Below are 22,319 nucleotides of genomic sequence, written 5' to 3'. Positions count from 1 at the left end.
CTCCAGTATACATTGGGGGGGGGGGGAGTACCTGTGGTGTGCCGGCGCCCTCAGTTCATATTTCACTCGCCAGATGGCGTCGCCATACCATAGTGTACTTCCATACTCAGTACAAATTTTTCCTTCTTGTACGAAGTGTACAACTCCACGATGGCATGTTTTTTTTAATCAGTTGTCTACACACGCCAGAGACGGAGACACGTTGTTATCTCGGGTTGCGAAACGATCCTTACGTTGTAAATTATTAAATACGCTTTAATGTAATACTTCTGATTCTCTTGGAGTCGTCAATATGACTTACAGTCACTTAAGATTTTCAACTCAGCAGAGTCTTCCAGTGGACTTTCCTCTTGGCCGCGGTACCGAAACCGATTCTCAGAGGTAATTTCTTGTACAACTTCAATTTGCTTCCGGACTTATGACGACGATGTCTCCTCAGCATGAGGACGAAACTCATTGCATACTGTCAAGAAGTCAGAAGTGCACTCAAACTTTTCAATGGTGACGCAACTTATCAAAGCCTGCTCAACAAATCTTCGCTGTACTCCAAACCATGCTGTGAGCATAGAGACAACAGGTAGGCTAATTTTTGCTAAAGCTCACCGTCTCTCTCCAGAAAAATTATCTTGCACCAAAAAGCAATTTCTGGACATGCGAAAACAAGGATTATGTCGGCCATCAAATAATGCATGGGCCAGTCCAATTCATAGGGTCAAGAAACCTAACAGTGTGTGGCGTATCTGCAGTCACTATCGTCAGCTAGATAAGATCATCACACCAGACAGATATCCCATTCTCCATATCCATGACCTAACCCACATGCTTCATGGGACTGCAATCTACTCTACTATCGACCTCGTCTCGGCGTATCAACAAATTCCAGTGGCAGAAGCTGACGGGCCCAAAACTGCCATCATCATGCCTTTTGGGCTTTATGAATTTCCTTTCATGCCCTACAGACTTTGCAATGCCACCTAGACATTTCAGAGGTACATCAACTAAGTGTTGGCTGGTCTCAATTTTTCAGCGGGATGTATAGATGACATCTTCATCGCATCAGCGAACTTTGAACAGCATAAACAGCACCTGGACATAGTTCTCAAATGACTGGCCGAGCATGGTGTAATGATAAACTCTCTGAAATGCAAATTCTTCCAAGATGAAGTCACATTTCTCGGACACAGGATATCATCAAAAGGAATTCCTCCTCTTCATGATAAAGTGAAAGCGATAGAAGATTTCCCAAGACCGGCAACCATCCAAGAACTTCGACGTTTTCTGGGAATGTTGAATTTTTATCGAAGATTCCTTCCTGGGTTAGCAGAAACACAAGCTCCACTATGTTCATATCTTCAAAAAAAAGTCAAAAGCAACACGAAGATCAAGTGGACAGAAACATCAAATCAAACTTACGTAGATTGCAAGCAAAAACTTATTTCTGTAACACTTCTTGCTTTTCCACATCCATCAGCCGAACTCTCTATCATGGTAGACGCATCCAACAGAGCAATCGGTGCCTGCCTACAACAGCTTGTCAACTCGCATTGGCAACCTCTCGCTTTCTACTCCAGGAAGCATATCAAAGCTGAGATGAATTATAGCACTTACGACAGAGAGCTATTAGCAGCATATGCGGCAGTGAAGCAATTTCAACACATGATTGAAGGAAAACATTTCATCCTCTACACCGACCATAAGCCCTTGATGTTTGCGTTTCGCCAAAAGCCTCACAAGACATCTTTCAGACAAACACGACATCTTGACTTCATCGGACAGCATACCACAGACATACGGCACGTATCAGGCATACAGAACCAAGTCTCTGATGCTCTTTCTAGATTACAAGCCATTGCATGCCCTCCATCAATAGACTATTCCAAGATTGCAGAAACTCAATCGACCGACAGCGAACTTGACTCTCTCAAGCATTGCTCCTCATGAAAACTCAACATCTGCAATTTAGTTGGAATAGACAAACCACTCTGGTGTGACACATCCTGCAATTGAGTACGTCCATATATACAGAATATTCTTCGAAGACATGTTTTCGATGTTCTTCACAATCTATGTCACCCAGGCATCAAAGCCACAGCGCGTCTTGTCTGCGATCCCTTTGTATGGCCTTTAATTCGGAAAGACTGCACCACTTGGACTCAATGTTGTGTGCCTTGCCAAAAGTCAAAGGTGCACAAACATACTGTTTCCGCTCCGGGAAAAATAGAAACGCTAGACGCTCGTTTCAAGCACGTTCACATCGATATCATTGGTCCACTTCCGTCATCCCAAGATTACACATATTTCCACACTTACATAGATCGATTCAGAATCTAGAAACAGTGACACACACTTTGAAAAAGCTGCTCTGTACCATAGGCAGAGATAGACTTGGAAGTCTGGGGGCACGATGATGATGTCAATTTCTATATAAATATATAAATTAGATTAGTCGACTCCACCTTTAATGCTGGGGGGAGGCAGTATCCCCCCCCCCCCCATATCTCCGCTCATGCTCTATACCCATTACTTTTTCATTACTTTATGCTCATTTACTGCTGAAAATCATAAGGAAGATTATTGCTATTATGCCATGTAAAAGGGATAAAAAACATCAATCAATAGTCTCATCAATGTAGTTAAAAAATACAAAAAAAGTCGCTGAGAAAATAAAACTTGTAAAGTAAAACAAAAAATAATAATAAATACAATAATGACATAGCTTTGATATCTGAAGTTTATACCATAAAAAAATCATACTACAGAATCATTTATTCCAGCGCTATTACCAAAATTAAAATTCAAAGCTCAACATAAGTATAAATAAACAAATACACCACAGACACAGAAACATGTATTTAAAAAAAACATCCTAGTAAAATGAGATGGTGTATATTGAGATTCAAAGACGAAGGAGAAATGGTTTGACTTTTGTTTTTTCATTTTTCACGACTTCTGACGGTGTGAGGGAGAATTTGTGAAGAAAAAAACACATAAATGACTTCAAATAAAAAAAGAAAAGATACACAATGCTTTAATTATCACCATGAAGTTATCATCTAAAACACCAGAAACCTGTAATACACTGGTGTAAGAAATTAAAAGAATTTGCAGACTTGGTCGATTATCTCTAGAACTACTGTACCAATTTTAATGAAATTTGATGTGTACATACATTGATACAATACAAAACAAATAACCAGTCAATGATTGTATGTAATACACACGCATGATCGTGCGTAACACTCGTTGGAGTCGGAAGGTATGAAACAGCGTTTGCAGAATAAACAAAAAAATGGGTTAATAAGGGGTATGGTCCCCTCTTACAGATATGCAGGTCTCGCAGCGTGATTTCATACTTGAAATAAGGCAGTTTATCATTTCCTGTGGCAATTGTTCCCACTCGTTCAGCAATGCTGTTTGCATTCCCTGGATGGTTCCCGGAGAGGAGTTGCGAGTTGCAATTGCCCTCCCCAGAGCGTCCCAGACATTCTCTATAGGGTTAAGGTCTGGAGATCTGGCTGGCCAATCCATCCGGCGAATATCCTCACTCTCTAGAAAATCTGCGAGCAGAAGAGCTCTATGTGGCCTCGCGTTATCGTCCATTAAAATTAACTCTATTGAAAATGAAATATTTTCACCAACTCAAAAATTCTCTGGACGAAATTCTGTGCTGCCGCCCCCCGCCATAGATCAGTCTTCTTTGGTACGCTCCTGCTCAGGGGCAGTCCCATTCCAAGGGCGTAGCGAGGGGGAAGACTTGGGGGGTCTGGTCCCCCTGAAATGTGAGAAAAGGACTGAAAAAAGGGAAAAAGATGGCTAAATCTATTGTTCTATCACTTTGGTTCCCCCCCCCCCCCCGAAATGAAAGTGATCCCCCGGAATGAAATTTCTGGCTACGTCCCTGTCCCATTCACTTTGGTAGCAATACATGAAATGATTGTTATAATTAGAGCCCCAATGTTCCACTTAAAAATGGAGAAATATTAATCAAAACTGAGAAAATGTATGTTAAAAAGTACAAATAACCATCTTTTCTATTTGTCTCTGTGCATATTCATTTGCAAAACATATTCTCATGCAAATGACTTTGACATGTATTTTATTTAGGAATTTATAGTTACTAGTACTGTGGCTGCTCACTAATGGAAATGAAAAGTTGCTCGAAAAAGAAGCACACTACACGTGCACACATGAATAATGTCAAAAATTGGCGGATGTTTCTCCTAAAATATTTTACTTTTACTTGAAAAAGAAAAAGAAATGACAAGCAAATAAATCACCCAGGCTTCGGGTATGGCCCATTGTAGTCCGTATTAGCTATGGGTTTATTATAGGATCCTATGGGTGAGTTGGGAGAGATATGAAAGAAATTTTTTTTTAAAAAATTGCTATATATGGAACAAAAAGTTTGGGAAACTTTTCACTGAAGCAGTGGTTTTCAACCGGTGCTTCATGTACACTTCCTGGGGGCTCCACAGCCACTCGAAGAAAATAAAATAAGTCAGTAAATTTGATAAATAAATAAAAAAATAGCCTACGGGACTCCGCCATAGAAATTTTACACCAAATAGAGGCGATTACTGGTGCATATTTGTGTTTGAGTACAGGTGATCATCTGTGGATATTTTACTGCATTTAGGAAAATGTAATGGAACCAAGGGCATAGCGGGGGGACCAGACCCCCAAGTCCCCCCCCCCCCCGAAATGTGAGAAAATGACCGAAAAAAGGGAAAAAGATGGCCAAATCCATTGTTCTGTCACTTTGGTCCCCCCCCCCAAAATGAAAGTGGTTTCTCCCCCCCCCCCCCCCCCGAAATAAATTTCTGGCTACGCCTCTGAATGGAACCCTTTCTATACGTCTCCCTATTATGTTTCTGACCTTATTTATTTGTACAACGTTTGGGTTCAGTTGCTATACATTCCTATACATTATCCCAGTATACAGGGCCTAATTTCTGCATGGGCAAATAAAGCCTTCATAACTTTGAGCCCCCGAAATTCAAACAACATACATTCACTGACCAATTAACATATTTGACTCTTGTCGCAAGAGCCGCCTAATTCCTGCTTTACCCAGGGCCCTGCCTGTGTACACTTCAATTAATCGACGTTTTCACTTCGATTCAAACTCCTAAGTCTTTGGAAAACACCATTTCTATCAATCAAATCACACTATTTTTCAATGGTTAAAACGCGTCACTGAAATAGTGTTTCCCAGTTTTCAAAAACACATGATGAAGAAACGTTGTAAGCGGAATCGACTGTAGTTTCTCATGCATATTTTTTACTGAAAGAGCCATAAAATTTAAGATGATTGACTGGTTCAATGGCTTTTGACAGGTACTGAAATAATTATTGAATGGGTTATGGTATGCTGATAGCCAAGGCCGTAACTAGGATTTTTGCCGACCGGGGCAAACATGATTTTGCCGCCCCCCACATTCGATAATTTTGTAACGTGTTCTCTGTTCCCACCTAAAACTGCCACCCCTAAATTTTGCTGCCCTGGCAAGTTGCCTCCTCTGCCCCCCCCCCACCTCTAGTTCCGGCCCTGCTGATGGAAAACATGTACACTAATTAGTTTTTCTTTAAGAGAAAAATCTTTCAACCACAGAACTCAATACATGATCTACTTTCTGCTTAGATATAGAAAGCAAAACAAACAAGTATAGGATGTTTTACATAAGGTTTAAATAACATTTTTTTTTTCTGTTAAATCTTGGAATGAGTACCGTAAAATTGCTTGAGACTTTAGCAACAGTAATGTTATGATAGTATAATATTTCTTCTCAAGCATAAGATTTTGAATCAAAACAACACATTTTTCAAATTTTTTTTTTTTGATAAACGTCTGTAGAAAAAGGGGGGGTATTTTTTTAAAAAGTTTCAGTTATACGGTTTTCACATTTATATGATATTATATATTATATTATATGATATTATATGATATTATATTATTTCACCCTGAGCCCCCTACCTATGTCTGACCGTGAATTGTAGATCAAACATACTGCTATAAATTTAATTTAAATTTTTTTGGCTTTTGATGTAATTAGGCTCTGAGAGAATTGACACTAAGTTTATTTTTCCAGGTCACATTCCCTTGAAACAAAATGATTACAAAAAAAAATATCGAACTTTGACATCTACATACTTAGTTTTCAGTCCTGATGGAGCAGAGATTTTGGCTAATCTTGGTGGAGAGCAAATTTATTTATTTGATATATTACATCCTCGTGAGCATAAAACTTTTGAGTCATACAGTTTTCCGGTATTTAAAGATGAAGAAGAAGAATTGCGAACTTCTGCAAAAATTGAGACTGTAGGTAAGATTTTTGTGATTATTAACAGTATGGCATCAGCAAATGTTTGTGTCTGTTGGCAGTAGAAAGTACAGTGAAACCCCTCTTAACGGTCACAACTCTTTTGCAGCCAAATAATGATTTCTCCTCGTTTAATAAAATTACGCATTTCAAACCTCTGATTAATGGTCTTCCCCCCCCCCTTTTAGAACAGATTTTTTCTTTGTCCCACTGGTGACCGCAAAAGAGAGTTTTTACTGTAGTTCAAGTGAATTAGATTTGAGATTTAAATATTATTGCTGTGGAAACTGCATATGCATCTCATTGCATTGTGTTCCAAGAGGAATTTTGAGATATTTTTATTTCCATTATGATCTTGGAGGATTTTCTACAGAATGGTTTATACTGTGAAAAAATTGTACATTGATAAAAAAATATAATTTCGTTGGATCAAGTTGGATTTTTTTTTATTAAAATTAACCAACCGCTTGTTAATTAAAACAATTTTTGTTAATCATTAAGAACACACATATTCATATTACCTATTTTTTTCTTCTAATTGCTCAAATTTAATTAAGCATTAATTTGAATAATGCATATTTGAATAATGCAAACATAATGAATAAACAACATGAAAGCTTGCGCAGAACCTTTGACGGTTGCAGGGCTATTCTGGGGAACCCTTGATGGTTGAGGCTATTCCGCAGAACACTTATGAAATTTTGAATATTTCTTCAGTATACAGGGTGTTCTAAAAGTCCGCATTCACTCTGCGAAACAATAAGCCTCACAGCAGTAGATAAAAATGTGAAAAAATATATATGTATTTGTGAGTTATACATAGTGTGACCATATGATCCATATTTTATGGGGCTAAATTTTTTTTCATAATATTTGGTTATTTCATCATTTTAATAAAAATGTTCATTTGCCCAGCTTGCTAGGAAAAACTCACTTTTAAGTTTTTTAAATCATGAATTCATTATTTAACATAAGCTATGCATCAATGGAAATGTCAGTTTTTTTTTTTTTTTTTTCATATGATCATCCTAGTTATACACATAGCTTCAGGATAACAAAAAACATGCTCATTTAATTTTTTTTTCTTTTCCACTTTTATTTTCTGAGACTAACATTTTCTAACTAATTAGTCCGTTACTTATACAGTTCACAGCCGATTCCGAACAGCTTTTTTATGTTTCTCGCAGAGAGTGGTTTGAACGCCAAACGTTTGGTGTGCAGACTTTCTTCAATAGCAATTATTTGATCATCATGATGTTACGTTTTTGCAATATTTCCTTCTATCAAAAAAGGCATTGGCAAAGACAAAAAAAGGTATTCACACATGACGTCGCTGATCATCTTGTGATGTATCTTAGCGAGTATCTCATCTCACCTGGGCTACCATATTTCATAGCTGCCGAGTCTCCCGAATTTTATCTTCATCGCTCGATCTCCCGAAAAGTTCTTAAATCTCCCGAATTTTTACAAAAATCACAAAAATCCCTAATTGTCCCTAAAAATTCCCTACTTCATTAAAAAAATCCCCACTTATGAAAACAATCCCTAAGGAATTTATTGTGGGGCATGAAGCCTCTTTTTTTTCCCTTTCGAAATGACGTCACACGTCGTAAATGGGGAAATTCCCTTTTTAAGGAAGTTTTACAAACCCTCTGATGGTAACAAGAAAGTTGTTTGTCTTATCGTGCAGGGAAATGGCTTAGCAGCCAATAGTCCTGGATAATAATTGAAGATTATGGTGATGCACATGTGGTCAAAATGTCTTTTGTTGAAGTTACGTACGTGCGATATAACAAAGCATGAATAATGATAAGCAAAAACATATTTAATCAATTTTAAAGATACTTATTCCGATGAATTTCCTTTCATCAAACGTTCCAGAAGAGGGCCGACTTTTCCTTTTTGTACAAGTTGTGTTACGGACATAAACATCGGTCATGGAAAGACTGCCATCATCAGTCGTGAAGTGAAAAAAAACCATCAAGCAAGTGTCACAAAAAGTCAGTGTTCTTCAAAAATTGACTGTGTTTTCCTTCATCTTCCGATGATTTTGGGGTCATTCGCGGAGAATGTTTGTTCACAGCGTTTCTGATTGAACACAATATTTATTTTTACATAATTGAAGTTTTGGCCTCCAATTTCACTTGCTTTTTGCGTAGGATTTTTATTCCCAAGGGTTTAACTTCCCTGTGTGTAAAATCCCTATTTTAATTGGACTTCGGTTTTTGAGTAGGGATTTTATTCCCTATGCTTCAACTTTTATGTTTGGAAAATCCCTATTTTATGTGGAAAAATCCCTATTGTATTTATTAGGGAGTGGTTTTAGCATAAAATACGGGTGTGCGCGAAAATCTCCCGAATTTTCATTTTCAAAAGTTGGCAGCTATGATATTTAACTGCTATGTAAGCGTATTCCACAAATACAAACAGTTATTTAATCTTGATAACTGATACACAGTATTTCTGATTTCTCGTTCAAGTATTCACATTGAAATTCATGAAATGCGAGACGCTGTCAAAAAAACAAGAAAATAGTAAAGAAAAAGATGAAATCAAGGCCAGAACTGGGGGGGGGGGAGCAATTGGCCTGGTCGTCAACTTTTTGGGGGCTTCAAACATCAAGGAAGGACAAAAATACTGTTATGAAATCATCAGAATTTGAAGTGGAGGGAGTGGTAAAATCATGTTTGCCCCTCCTCACAAGAATTGTAGTTACGACCCTGGATAAAATTGTCATTAACAATAAATAAAGAATATTAATAACAAAATACAGAACAAGAGGAAAAAATTACTATTCACTGCACTTGGTCAGCTGGGTTGAGTGGGAATTTTGACATACACCATTCTCATCCAAAATGTGAAATGTAGAACGAATGATCAAATGAAGAGAGGGAATGAATTCTCTCCCCCCCCCCCCCCCCCTCCAGTCCAGTGTGCCAAACCAGCACCAGCTATAGTGAATATGAACAAAAACAATTTATTCTTACCGTTCTGCAGAGTAAAACAAGACAAGTTGAGGCTTCAAACAAATAAGAATGCGGCAAAAAACCTACAGCCAAATCACTAGATCACTTCTCTTCTGATGAAAGAGAGCACAAACTCTGATATTGTGGTCTCAGAGGAGCGAAAAATTCCAACTCGAGCAAAAACATAAAATGTGAAAGTGAAAGGACAATCAGTTTTTTTTTAGTAATTGACCATGTAGGTGGTTTTTTTTCCTGCAGTATGTTAAATGTTTGCTTGTCATTTGATGTTACATGACCAACACTGATTGGACATTAAGAGTGATTTTTGTTACTGGGGGTGGAATCTTGTAATTTTCTTTGAACTCACCTACATACAATGATGGTCACTCGTGATTTTAGCTTACGTTTTTCTTTCAACATAAAAGATTTATCTTCAACATTTTGATTTATTTTATTTATTTATTTTTATTATTTTTTTTTTAAACCCCCTCCCCATTTTGTGTGTGCGTGTGTATGTGTTTTTCGAATATTTCGTTTTCCCGTTTTAGTTTGTTGATGTTGTTTACTAATAAGTAACTGTGTTCCTTATTATTCATTATAAATTTGCAATGTATCATCCACTATGGGTCTCTAGACCCCTTGGCTGATTTTTTTGTTTCATCTTGTATTTATGCAAAAAATTAAAACAATAAACAATCAAAAAAGGAAAAAAACGGAAAAATAATTGGGAGAAAAAAAATGCAGTTCAATGTCAGATCAATACCTTCTTGAGTTCTAATTGAAAAAAACCTTCTTCCAAGAAGGATCAATAAAAATCTTCCCTTTCGTGTGGTTCAAATGATCAGAGTCCCTTTCAGATGAGGTCGGGAACAAAAAAGTGACAACAGGGCATTATGAGGGGTGATTACCCAACGTTTTCCCTTCAACACAAACTCGAAATGTTTGTCATGGAAAATGATCATTTCTATACATTGAATCGATGTAATTATTAGGAATTACGAAAATGTGTTGCTATATAATAGTTTTTCATTGCATATTGCCACCTAAAAGCCCTAAACTTTGATGATTGACTAATTGAATGATTGTTGACAGAGATACGGTATCAGGGTTGTAACCAGATGCTTGGTCAGTCGAGGCAAGCATGAATTTAGGCACCCTCTTTTAATGTTGAGGGAGAGCTTAAAGCGTGAAATTTGGGCCCTCTTTCGTTTGGGGCCTGGGTCACCAGAACACCCAGGATCCTCCGTTGTTGTGGCCCTGCCCAGAATAGTTTTTTTAAAAAAGAAACCCTTCAAAGTTTGCCATTGGCAGCTTGCTGCTATGTCCTTGACAAAGATTGGTGTTGCCTTCGAGAACCACGACGCATGGTTTGAGAAACGTTGATATTCAGTATTTCGGTTCTTTTCTTTTAGACAACTTTGAAAGAGTTGGATTCCGTGCATTATCTGCTTTGCTTAGATATAGAAAACAACAACAAAAAACTTTTTGAAAAAGTGAAAAATTATGTTTTTTCTTTCAATTCTTCAGGAGAACAATATAAGAATACTCGAGATTTAAGCAGCGGCGATGGAATGTGAATTACAGTTATTTAAGTAATTTATAATATGATTTTGAAAAATTTAGTATGTTGTGGGTAATTTTTTCTCAAAAATGATTATTATATAACAAACCAAATGCAATTGAAAACATTGAATTTTTGTGATATTTTACTTGAGGTCTATGGGGTGTGGGAGGGGGGGGGGGGGTGATTTTCAAAGAAGTTTCAATTGTACTATTTCCCCCCCCCCCCCTATACAACGTTTTGATGTGACCTCTTGAACGTCGTGTAAATGAGGTTCCATTTGTGGTAACGAATCTGTAGAATTGGAAAAATATAACCTCAAGCAAGTCTCTGTCTTACGATTGCTATTTAGTCTGCTGTTCAAAAAAGGGGGATAAGAATCCGACACTATGAAGCTCAATTGGCGATCCCAAGGAAGAGATGTGGGCAGCAGAGGGCACAGATTGTTCAGAAAGAACTCATTTTATTACATTAATTTTTTCATTATTTCAGGAACATGTTGATAGTTGGGATCATAACTAATAGAGCCTGGAAGTTTAGGCACTAAAAATGGTCGAAATAGGCACTAAAAAAAACATTTATAATTTATGTAGGAAAGGAAAATATAACAAAACTAAGGTATTAAGAGTCCAAAAAGTAGCTAAAAAATTATAGTCTGTTTCAGGTTAACTTTGCAGTGAAGAGAAAGGTAGAGAGTGTATTCCTTCGCCGCAAAATATAGTTCTCATATATCGGAGGTTTAAGATGGACCTTTATACAGAATATTTCAATTTTTTCTATGATTTTGAAAAAAATACTGAAAAAAAATGGTTTTGAACCGATGTTTACTTGTTTAAAATTTTTAAATTATAAAAAATATTGGTTACCATTATTAAAAATCCATAGCAACGGCAACGACACTCTGGCGCGATATCCTAGAAATTTTCCCCGCCAATATCACTGTCGTGTTTTTTTTCGTTACACAATTATATACTGTATATATACATTTTTTTTTTCGTTATTTGGTTGAATTTTCCATAACGATACAATTTTTCATTCAGTTTTACATGCAGTTGTAGGCTTACATAAAAACGAATATTCAATCAGTTTTATTTTCTCCTAAAAATAGGCTTCAGTGAGTTCAGATATTCACTCATAGATTACAAGAAGTGTTTCTCTTCCACGAGAGTGCCGATACTATTGTGACTTGTGAGAGGCCCTCTATGGGTGCAGAAGTTTTGGTTATAGGTCCTCCTTTTTTTAATTATTTATTTTTTGCCATGTTTATGGGATAGTTTTAGTTTCTGATCACGGAGAGTGTTTACAGAGTCGCGACTTCCACTCACACGAACGGACGCCATCTTCCACCCACCTGTTTCTCCTCATGCCCCTTGCCTTTAGCGTCTCTTCAGATACAATAAATGAGTGGGGGGGGGTCCACAGTGGTTTGGGCTTTCATCTGTTATGTGACAGTTGTGTCTTAATTGTGAGATAGCCACGCTAAAGTTCTCTGCTCTTCCATTCCTGAATACTATATTTTTGGTTTTTGAATATTCGTTTTAAACAAAACTCCACAAGAATAATCCGTAATAACCATGAGCAGCACATCAACCGTAACAAAAGACTAAAGGTGTCGGAAAAACAAGTGGCATCGACGTATACCATTCGGGGAAGGGGGAGGTCGAGTGACGGAAATTTCGGCAAGAAAAGTGAGTAGAAAAATTCTAAACTTTTCCGTATCATTATTATTATTTGGTGCTATTCCTGCATTTACAAGTGAAAACAGAGTTAACCTGCTTCTTCTTAATTTATTTAACATTAATTTTTTCCATATAAATTGAAGAAAAAATTAAAAATCCCCAAGTTTTTGAGAGCCATGGTTAATATACAGTATTTTAAAATTATACGTTGCTTTCATAATATTGTTTGGATTTTTTTTTGTAAATAAATTTCAGCTGAGGGAAGGGAAATATTGCAGAAAAATATATGACTTTTTTGAAATTTTTAATGTTACTTACGGCACATCAATGAAGAGTAAGTGACACGCTGATAGAAGATAATTATTTTTTCTAAATTTTAAAACACTTTCTAATCAAAAAACAAAACAAATGATTTCAAAAACCTCACTTTAATTTCTGAAAGTATCGGCAATGGTTTTCTTTTAATTCTATAATTATTACTAATTTAACTGTGCAATTACGTTACACGTAAAAAATATTTTTCTCAGTGAGATTGGCGAGAATCGGCCATACCTTACCGAGGCCGCGCATCGATACATTGGTTAAGAGTCTTTCGTTCCCATAGCAACGAGTGATGCGGTTCCCTCGTAGCTTCCCCTTCACTGCAAAGTTAACCTGAAACGGACTATAGTTACATTTAATCTGTCTACTTACTGTTTCAATTAGTTCATAATAACTGCATTATTATTTGAGTTAAATTAATTTCAAGCCCGAAATAAAGTATTTGAGATCCCTCAAGTCAATGGACATCATTACCAGATGCGGAGCCTGGAGAGAAAATGATCTGTGGGGCTTCTTTGAGTTGAGAATAATTCTCGCTTATTTGATGTATTATTTGGAATAATCACTATAGTTTCTATAGTTGAAACATAACTACCTTGTTCTATTGTTGTAAAAAAATTTACCCTTTTTATATTCTGCATATGCAGGACTCCTACAAGCACCTGGTCTGTGTGGTGCATCTGCCATATACCTCTGACAGCGATTTTGATCAATTTAATCGAATATCAAAAAATATGTATGTAAAATAAAAATAGCTATGGTTGTTTGCAGTGTATTTATGGTGTGAAAAAAAAAACAACAACATGGGGCCTCCCCAGATTCTTCTCGTACTCTGCCTTGGGTGAGTCATATGACCTCAACTGATGACCTCTTAGAACAGTCATTGGTCAGCTATACAGTGTAGTCCAGTGCCTAAGTGAGACATATGTGAAGCATCCGAAGAAGCAAAAACTTCTAATTTTCTTTTGTTTTTCTAGTATCGGCTGCATTCATCTGGAACACTACAGGGGTCTGAAATCTGCTACAATTGCTACAATTTCTGACTTCTGGTATATTTTTGTCAATTTCCCCTTGTTTGCTACATTCTGCTACAAAAGTGCTTTTTCAAAATTCTTTAATTCTTCGCCATCTTGCACCAAATACAAAATGTTTTCTCAAGAAACTAAAGTTGCATCAATAGAAGCTGACTTTTCGATGATGTCATTTGTCCTCTCCGCAATTTTATTTCTTAGGGCCGTAAATGGAATTAGCTTGAGACCCCCTCTTCAGGATTTGGCGCGTAGGCTTTCTACAACATTTAAAATGGGGTCAAACTACAGAACAACAACAAAAAAACAAAACCCTTCAATTGCAGTTTGCAGCTATTTTTTCAGCCGCTGTGGTGGTCGAGTGGTCATAGTGATGGACTTGCATCGCAGGGATCTGGGTTCGATCCCCACCGTCGCCACAGTGGTGGTCGGCTGAAGTTGATTTCATGTGGTCCCCAACTTCGAGGCACTTATGCGAGCCGATCTCCCCATTAAAAGGTCTCGCCACAGAGAGCAACAGGCCTACAACGATAAATAATTCAATCATTACACTTCACTCATAGTTAGAAAAACTGGTGGCAGATGGCAGCACTACACATAACAAGCATTACAGAGAAACAAAAAACTTCACGTCAGGTTTCGCTACACGTACACGCACATTCTAACATGTACCAAATCGTTAGAGGTTCCGCAGAGGAATATAGACGAGGTGCATGTGTGGCTTAGTAGTAGTAGTTATTTTTCAAAAAAAAACAAAAAACAAAGTTGATGCCTTTGATTTATTTTCACAAAAAATTCAATTCAAGTACATCTGTTTCCACTCCCTATTTTTAACTGATTAATTAATTACTTAAATTATTAACATTAGTTAAATTACTTTGTCTGGACCATGGTTGTGGTTGGTTTGAAAGGTATTTGATGTAAGATTCCAGCAAAGATCATTTAGGCAAGCAGCTTATTATAGACTAGCAGAGGTCAACAATAATTCACAAAACTTTTCTTTGTGTATGTAGACACTTTGATAATGAAAATAATATGGTAACAGACTAGCATTCCTCACAGCTACTGTGACCATTTTTTGTCACAACAGTATTATATTCTGCATACCAAAGCTTATTGTATTGGGATCTACAGTTTATAGGCGATTCCAAAACACACAATTCCAGAGGATGGCAATCGCCCCTTCCTAGATCTGAATACTATGAGAAACATTGGTCTGTATCATAAAATATGAGATGATCTAACAAACCTATGAAATAAATTACCCTGAACCTGTCCTTTTTTTAAAGGGTCATCCCGTGCAGACTACAGTACTTTGAGATAGAGCAGTTATACTGACAGCTAGGGGCTTCCACATCTGGGAATAGGGTTTTCCTAGGTCTTTATTTTCTATGGACACCTGGATCACAATTTTTCACATGTTCCTTTAATAAAAAAAGATATAATAGCTCATGTGCAATCATGTGAAGGAGCAGGGAAGGCTTGAGACAAAATTCTCACCTGTGCAAGATATCATTTTTTTCCCTCTCTGGCATATAAGCCGCATGAGTAAAATTATCTGAGGGAAACTTGAAGATTTTTGTATATGCCATGAGTAAATATGGGGAGCTCTTATCTTGGGCTTTATATTCACCTATTTCATAAACTTACACATATTTATTGTATACTATCTGAGTTGTGTTCCAGCTAGATGAAATGAATCAGAAATTACAGTGGTTTCTCTAAATTATTCCATTCAATACAGTCATAGTTTGAAATTTGCAGAAAAAATTTTCATTCTCATTTTTTATTTGGAAGATAAATGGCAACACTTGAACACATAACAAGCGCAACACTTACATGAACTATCTTCTCATTCCTTTGAAACCAACCACGACCATGGTCTAGACGAAGTAATTTTAATTAATGCTCATCTGGAAACCATTTTCCATTGAACACTAAACATGCTGGTGAATGATGTAAAAAGAAATGGCATATCATGAGAATGAATAGTACAAAATGAATAATAGAAAACTTGGAAGTAAAACGAGAGACTGAAAATCTGTTAAAGATGCTGGTAAATAAAATACATGGAGCACTCACAAATCAGTTAGAAATAGGGAGTGAAAACAGATATACTCGGATTGAATTTTTTGTGATATTTTTGCGATCGTTAAGAGAAAGCGTACGCTTCCGGAGGAAGAAAAGAATTCATTGTTCTTGCTTCCCGCTCTCGACAAGGTTGTACCACCTTCATGTAAATAAATTACTTGTTTCTATTTTGTTATTGTGTGAAGAAACAGTTGGTGACCCGGTATCTAACAATGTTCCAATCTCCAATCCATCAGAGTAACCAACGATGTCCAATCCATCAGAGCAACCACCTGCAATGTTCTGGGTCGTTGTCAAAGCCCCACCGTTTTGGGCCAAACAACCCCATCTACGGTTCAAACAATTGGATTATAGGATTAGGGAATCGGCACACATTGTGTTATGGTTCAAACAATTGGATTATAGGGAATCGGCACACATTGTGTTATGGTTCAAACAATTGGATTATAGGGAATCGGCACACATTGTGTTACGGTTCAAACAATTGGATTATAGGGAATCAGCACACATTGTGGACGATGTATATTCTGATTGCAATTGATGAAACGGTTGATAATATTTAAGTTCATTTAATTTTAGAAAACTATTTACATAGGTTAACAATATTAATTTCACATAATAAAAAAGGAGAAACTATACACTTGCGTGAGAGCAACACACTGAGGAAGAAGTAGGTCACGCAAGGGAAACAGTTTGTTTGTCCCCTTTTTTCGCCTCTGCCACCCACGCATGAGGAGGTGCGCGTAAGGGGGCAAGAGATGATGCCACAGGATTCTCAGTTCCTGGCGAGTGGAATTACCTCTGATGCCACTAAATACCACACAGCTGTTGCAGCCATGAATACGAGTGTTTTGGCACATGTGAGTGTCCTCATCATGAATCCACCGGCAGCAAACATGTACGATGCGCTAAAAAGATGCCTCCAAGCTGAATTTGCTGAACCAGATGAGTGATGCTTACATTTGATGTATGAAGTTGAGCTGGGCGGTCGTCGACCTTCGGGGTTACTCCGCAAAATGTGGGATCTATCCAGTGGCCATCTTAGCGATGAAATACTTTGAAGTCTATGGATACAAGGCTTACCATATCAAGTTCAAGCAATCCTCTTGTAACATGGCCTTGTTGACGCTCGCATGACCTTTACCCCTTATGTAATGGTAGTGCATGTGTTATGTTTTATTATTGAGTTTGTGTTATGTCTATCATATACTTTGTTTATAATTATTTTCTGTCGGCTAAACAAACTTTTGTTACTTACGGACGTTTTCGATGCCGACTCGTCACGAACTGTTTTAGAAAGAAAAGAAACTAGTAGTTTCCGAACTTACCACTTGGAACGCCGATGTCAATGGGGGGGGGAATGCATGTGCGTTACTCCTCATTTGTGTGTTTAGTGATTTGAGAGCTATATATAATCACGTCCGCCTCATCGACGCCTTGGGTTTGTCGCCGAACTCTGTGTGATTCTACTGACATCTGTGGTCGAGCATCGTTTCTTGAAGACCATAGCTGAGTGTCACTTCCGTCCTAGTCGCTTCACCATAAGTATACTTTGCGATTTTCCTACTAGTGACGGGTTTGCCCTTGAATTGATTTCTTAACTAATGTTTTAATTTGTAATAATAGAAATAAATAGTTGTTCGGAACTGTTTTGTTCATTGGCAGATAAAGACATACATTGCACTCTCCACAAGTTCAGAAACTTTGGAAAAGTTATCAGAGATAGCAGACAAGAATCTCGACCACCCACAGCAACTTGATGTGCAGCAGCTGACAGAAAAAATAGAGACATTGACATTGCAAGTTGACGCACTACGCCAATCTTGGGAACAACGTGGATACCCTTGAAGTCCTTTTAATCAAAACCGCCATGAAGGTGCAAACTCCACGAGGTTTCGAAACGATCTCTGCTGATATCACTACGAATTCGGATCCAACACCCGTAAGTGTGTGCAACCATGTAGTTTCTATCCTGGACACGACCAAACCGACAACTGATGGCAACAAGGGAGTCTGTTTCATTCAACAGTCGTCTTTTCATCGCAGACCCACTAAGCAAGCTTTCGTTTCTCATTGACACTGGTGCGAATATTTCCGTAATACCCCCTTCGGCAGCTGATAGAAATAAACCACAGTCACTACTCACGCTTACCACGGCAAACGGTTCTACAATAAAAACATACTGAAAGAAAATGATAAAAGTAAGTCTTGGATCAGTGAAAACTTTTTATGGGTGTTTATCATTGCTGATGTATCTCGACCTATAATCGGCGGCAATTTTCTCAAAAGATTCCGACGGTGGATTTAGGAAATCGAGTTTTCTGTCAACGACGGGGTTGAACGGTCTACAACTGGAACAACTGTTTCTCCAACTGTGTCCCCTGCTTGTGGAAGCCCATGGCCCAGTTGATTTCATTTTGGCGAGTGGAAAGCCCAGTCATACACACGAGTAATATGAAACGGACCACTCACAGCCCGGCGGTTGAGAAATACTGTTGTAGTGGACCAGTGGATTCCTAGAAACGGCTGGGCTGGGCGGGGTAAAAGGAATGCTGTTTATCGTCAGTGAACCAGTGAATGTTTTCTAGAAATGGCTGGAGGTTAAAAGAGTGGGGTTTGACACAGGCTTGTCAAATTGGCTCCCCGGGTAGATAGCCCGGGCTGGGTTCTTTGGGGAAAATGGGTTTTCTTGGAGGAAATTGTTTGTGTTTTGGAAGAAAATGTGTTGCTTTCAGGTTAACATTTTATTTTGAGCTTAGTTTATGTATTCCAAAAATTGCTGCATACCTGTTTTTTATGTATGAGATGTAAGCATTTAGGTATGAGATTTACATATTAAAATATGTTACAAGAAACCGCAAACCAAAAATCTAACCATGTACCTTAATTTACAGTCCAAGCAATTTCTCTGCTGTTGTTTTTTTTCAACCGTTTCAAATAATTATTCAGTGCAGTTTGTGTGTGTGCTGCGTGCAGCACCACCAATGCCATTAGGATCAGGGTAGGACCTTTTTGTAATCTCTCTATTTTGTTTGACAGGATAACAAATATTTTGGTCACCACTGTGACAATCAGCTTTTTATGTAGTATAGACATCACAACATATTGAATCAGCATTCTACTCCGGTCTGTAGAGTCACAAACATAGACTCAAGCCAACTCCGCACTTGGCGACTGTTGGCCAGTCTTTGGCGAGCCGTGGCAAACTTATGAGAAAGTAATGCAAACATGTATATATATTTCGAATGAAAATTCAGTTTACATAACATTGATTTATTTCTTCACAGAGGCTTCAATTTATTTATGCAAGGATTCGTGCGTGTGTGAAAAATTATTGTGTATTTATAAATAAGGCATCCGCTTCTGCCATTGGTGGTGCACTGTTTCAGGTGGTTGACAATGAGTTTCAGCCTCTTGCATTCTTTTCTAGGAAATTATCTCCCGCAAAATGCAACTACAGTGTATACGACCGCGAGTTGCTGGCTGTACATGTTTCTATAAAGCAGTTTTGGCTAAACTTTGTTAGAAGATAGGGACTTTTCTTTACTCACGGACCATAGACCATTGACATATGCCTTAGGACAAAAATTAGAAAAGGCTTCTCGTTAATGCAGGTAATTAGACTTTATTGCCCAATTCACTACTGATATGCACTATATCAGGGGTAGCAAAAACATATCCGCAGATGCACTATCCTGCATTGTATCAATTTCAATCCTATTGACTATAACAAAATTTCAAAAGCACAAGAATGTGACCAAACTTTAACTGATCTTTTACAAAATCCACGAGGATTACAGCTCAAAAAGGTGATTTTGCCAGACTCAAATACTTCACTATTTTGTGATCTCTCCACTGGCGCAGCTAGACCAGAACAATTTTGGAAGCAGATTTTCGAGACCATTCATAATATTTCCCATCCAGGAATTAAAGCTGCAACTAAATTGATTTGGGCTCGCTTCATTTGGTCTTCATTAAGTAAAGGTTGTAGTAACTGGTCCAGACAATGTATACCTTGTCCAAAGTAATGCGACATACGAAAACCCCATTAGGTTTATTTCTTGACCAAACTGAGCGATTTCATCACATCCATTTTGATATCATTGGTTCTCTTCCTTTTTCTGGTGGCAATGCCTATTGTCTAACTATGATAGACAAATTCACATGTTGACTGTAGGCGGTCCCGATTCCAGACATCATCGCCGAGACTAGCTTGCACATTCTATTCAACATGGATATCTCGCTTCGGGGTGCCATCCAAGATTATAACAGATCATTCGAGAGCTCCCTCTTCCTAGCACTGGCAAGAGTACTACTACTTTACCGTACATCAACTCCGGTCATACATCGCCATACGGCAATTTCCAACCAGTGGAGTTGGATGGGAAATGAAGGCTCCATCCATCGGTGGTTGCCCTAGGCTCGATAGGTAAAGAACTTGCTTCTAATGTTCTATGCCTGGATTTGAACCCATGGGCCTTGATGGTAACCTTCATAGTGGAAGACGAGCATCTTTACCACTGCGCCACTTGGGCACTGGCAAGAGTACTAGGAATTCAATGAATATGGTCCTCACCATATCGCCCACAAGCAAATGGCCTCGTAGAGGAGCTACACAGAACACTCAAAGCTGCCATCAAAGCATATAACACTGCCTATAACAGAGCACTGGTGTACTGCCCTGCCCACCATATTACTTGGTTTCCGTAGCCTTCAAAGAAGTTTCCGTTTGCCAGAAGATCTGAAAGCTACCACCGCAGAATTGGTATATGGCACTAGTCTCACACTTCCCGAAGAACTATTCGATCCCAGTCCACGCGAAACATCATCAAAAGAACTTCTTGAGACTATCAAAGAACATTTTTCAAAATTATGTCCATGACCAACATCTTGTCATGGACCACAAAGTATTTTCATCCACCCTCATCTAAAGGACTACTCACACGTATTCATTCGGCATGATGGAATGCAGAAACTGCTCCAAGCTCCATATGACGAACCATTTCAAGTGATCCAATGATGTGGAAAGACATTCGACATCGATGTCCTTCGAAAAAAACAAAGTTTCTCTGGACAGACTGAGACCCGCCTTCCTGGCTTCAGACGTGAAAGATTCCAGTCCGTCATCAACAAGAATTGCTTTGCCTACGCCTCCCGTTCCTCACACCAGAAAAACACATTCCAAACGAACTGTCCATTTCCCGGACCGTAAGTCTGTTACTGGGGGTGGGGAGTGTGTGGTGGCTCACCAAAGCTGTGGCCAACAGTTGCCAAGTGTGAGTCGATGTTTGTGACTCTACAGAACGGAGCAGAATGCTGATTCAATATGTTGTGCTGTCTGTGATACATAAAAAGCCAGGGACGGCAGAAGTCAAAAATGATCGGTGTTGCTCGAAGTTTATGGGACATTACTCAGTACGGGTCATAACATATATTTCCTATTGAACATACGTCCTTTTTTGAACTAGAATGTCCCGTTTTTTATCCTCAATCTATATTTGATTTCAGCTATGATGGGTAATTTAACCTACTTTTGTGGAAAAGATTTTTGCCTCAGTAAAATATGGTAAATCTATGGATGTCTGCCTCAAGATGATTAAAAATTTAGAGTATTTTTTTTAATAAATTAAAATATCGACAGAAGTTGCATATAGCATTTATATGCATCTTCTTTCTATTTCGGTTTGTTTTAAATTATTTTTAAAGGTTAGCAATTCAAATTTTTTTCTGGGAGAGATACCTGGTCTCTCCCACAAAGTTTGGTTCTGTTCACGTCCCTGAGCCTGCGTACAGTATATGCAGCCCAGTTAATGTTATACATACGCTCAAATACATGAGTGTATACATATACATGAGCAGGGCTTGATGAATCCAAAATAATAAATTACATGCCAACAAAATATTATAGGCGCCAAAATTTTTTCTTCACAAAATCCTTCCAAAAATGTGTATTTTGACTTGTTCAGGTTCCCTTTCATGCTGGCAGACAAGTCGACGTAATTTCCGATAATTCTGTACTGTTCTCAGACTTCAATATAGTTATCAGTTATCATACATAAAAATATTAGGCATCAAAGACAATTTCTTAGTCGCCATGGTGACCTGGTCGCCTGGGATTTGCCAAGCCCTGTATTTTTCCATCAGACTATATTAACCGAAATTTTTTGACAAAGAATTTTGGAATTTTTTTAACCTAATTTTATAAATTACTATTATGCAAGAAGACACTCTCTGAAATAAAAAAAAGAGTGTTTTTTTCTTCTCCAAAAAGCTTAACGAAGTCTTTTCCATCGCTTAGTAATAAAATTTAAGTTGATTGAATTTAGAACTGATAAAAGGATACAAAAATGCAT

General features: G+C 37.9%; 1 protein-coding gene across 4 annotated transcripts in view; it reads left to right on the top strand.

Moving 5' to 3' along the window:
* LOC149069414 (WD and tetratricopeptide repeats protein 1-like) overlaps positions 1-22,319 on the top strand; it is a 530,664-nt gene that overhangs the window by 252,552 nt on the left and 255,793 nt on the right. For all 4 annotated transcript variants that reach the window (XR_016195038.1, XM_089249200.1, XM_089249199.1 and 1 more), the window contains one exon: positions 6,090-6,323. Coding sequence is in view for 3 of the 4 variants with exons in the window: in XM_089249200.1 (XP_089105326.1) it covers positions 6,090-6,323 (234 nt within the window). In the remaining variant the exon portion in view is untranslated. The remainder of the gene's footprint in view (positions 1-6,089; positions 6,324-22,319) is intronic.

The sequence above is a fragment of the Pholcus phalangioides genome, unplaced genomic scaffold, assembly GCF_987345545.1.
Source record: "Pholcus phalangioides strain wild (caught in Gottingen) unplaced genomic scaffold, Ppha-v1.0 ptg000022l_1, whole genome shotgun sequence".
Classification (NCBI taxonomy): Eukaryota; Metazoa; Arthropoda; class Arachnida; order Araneae; family Pholcidae; genus Pholcus; species Pholcus phalangioides.
Note: the sequence above shows the minus strand (reverse complement) of the source record. Positions and strands in the feature narration are given on the sequence as shown.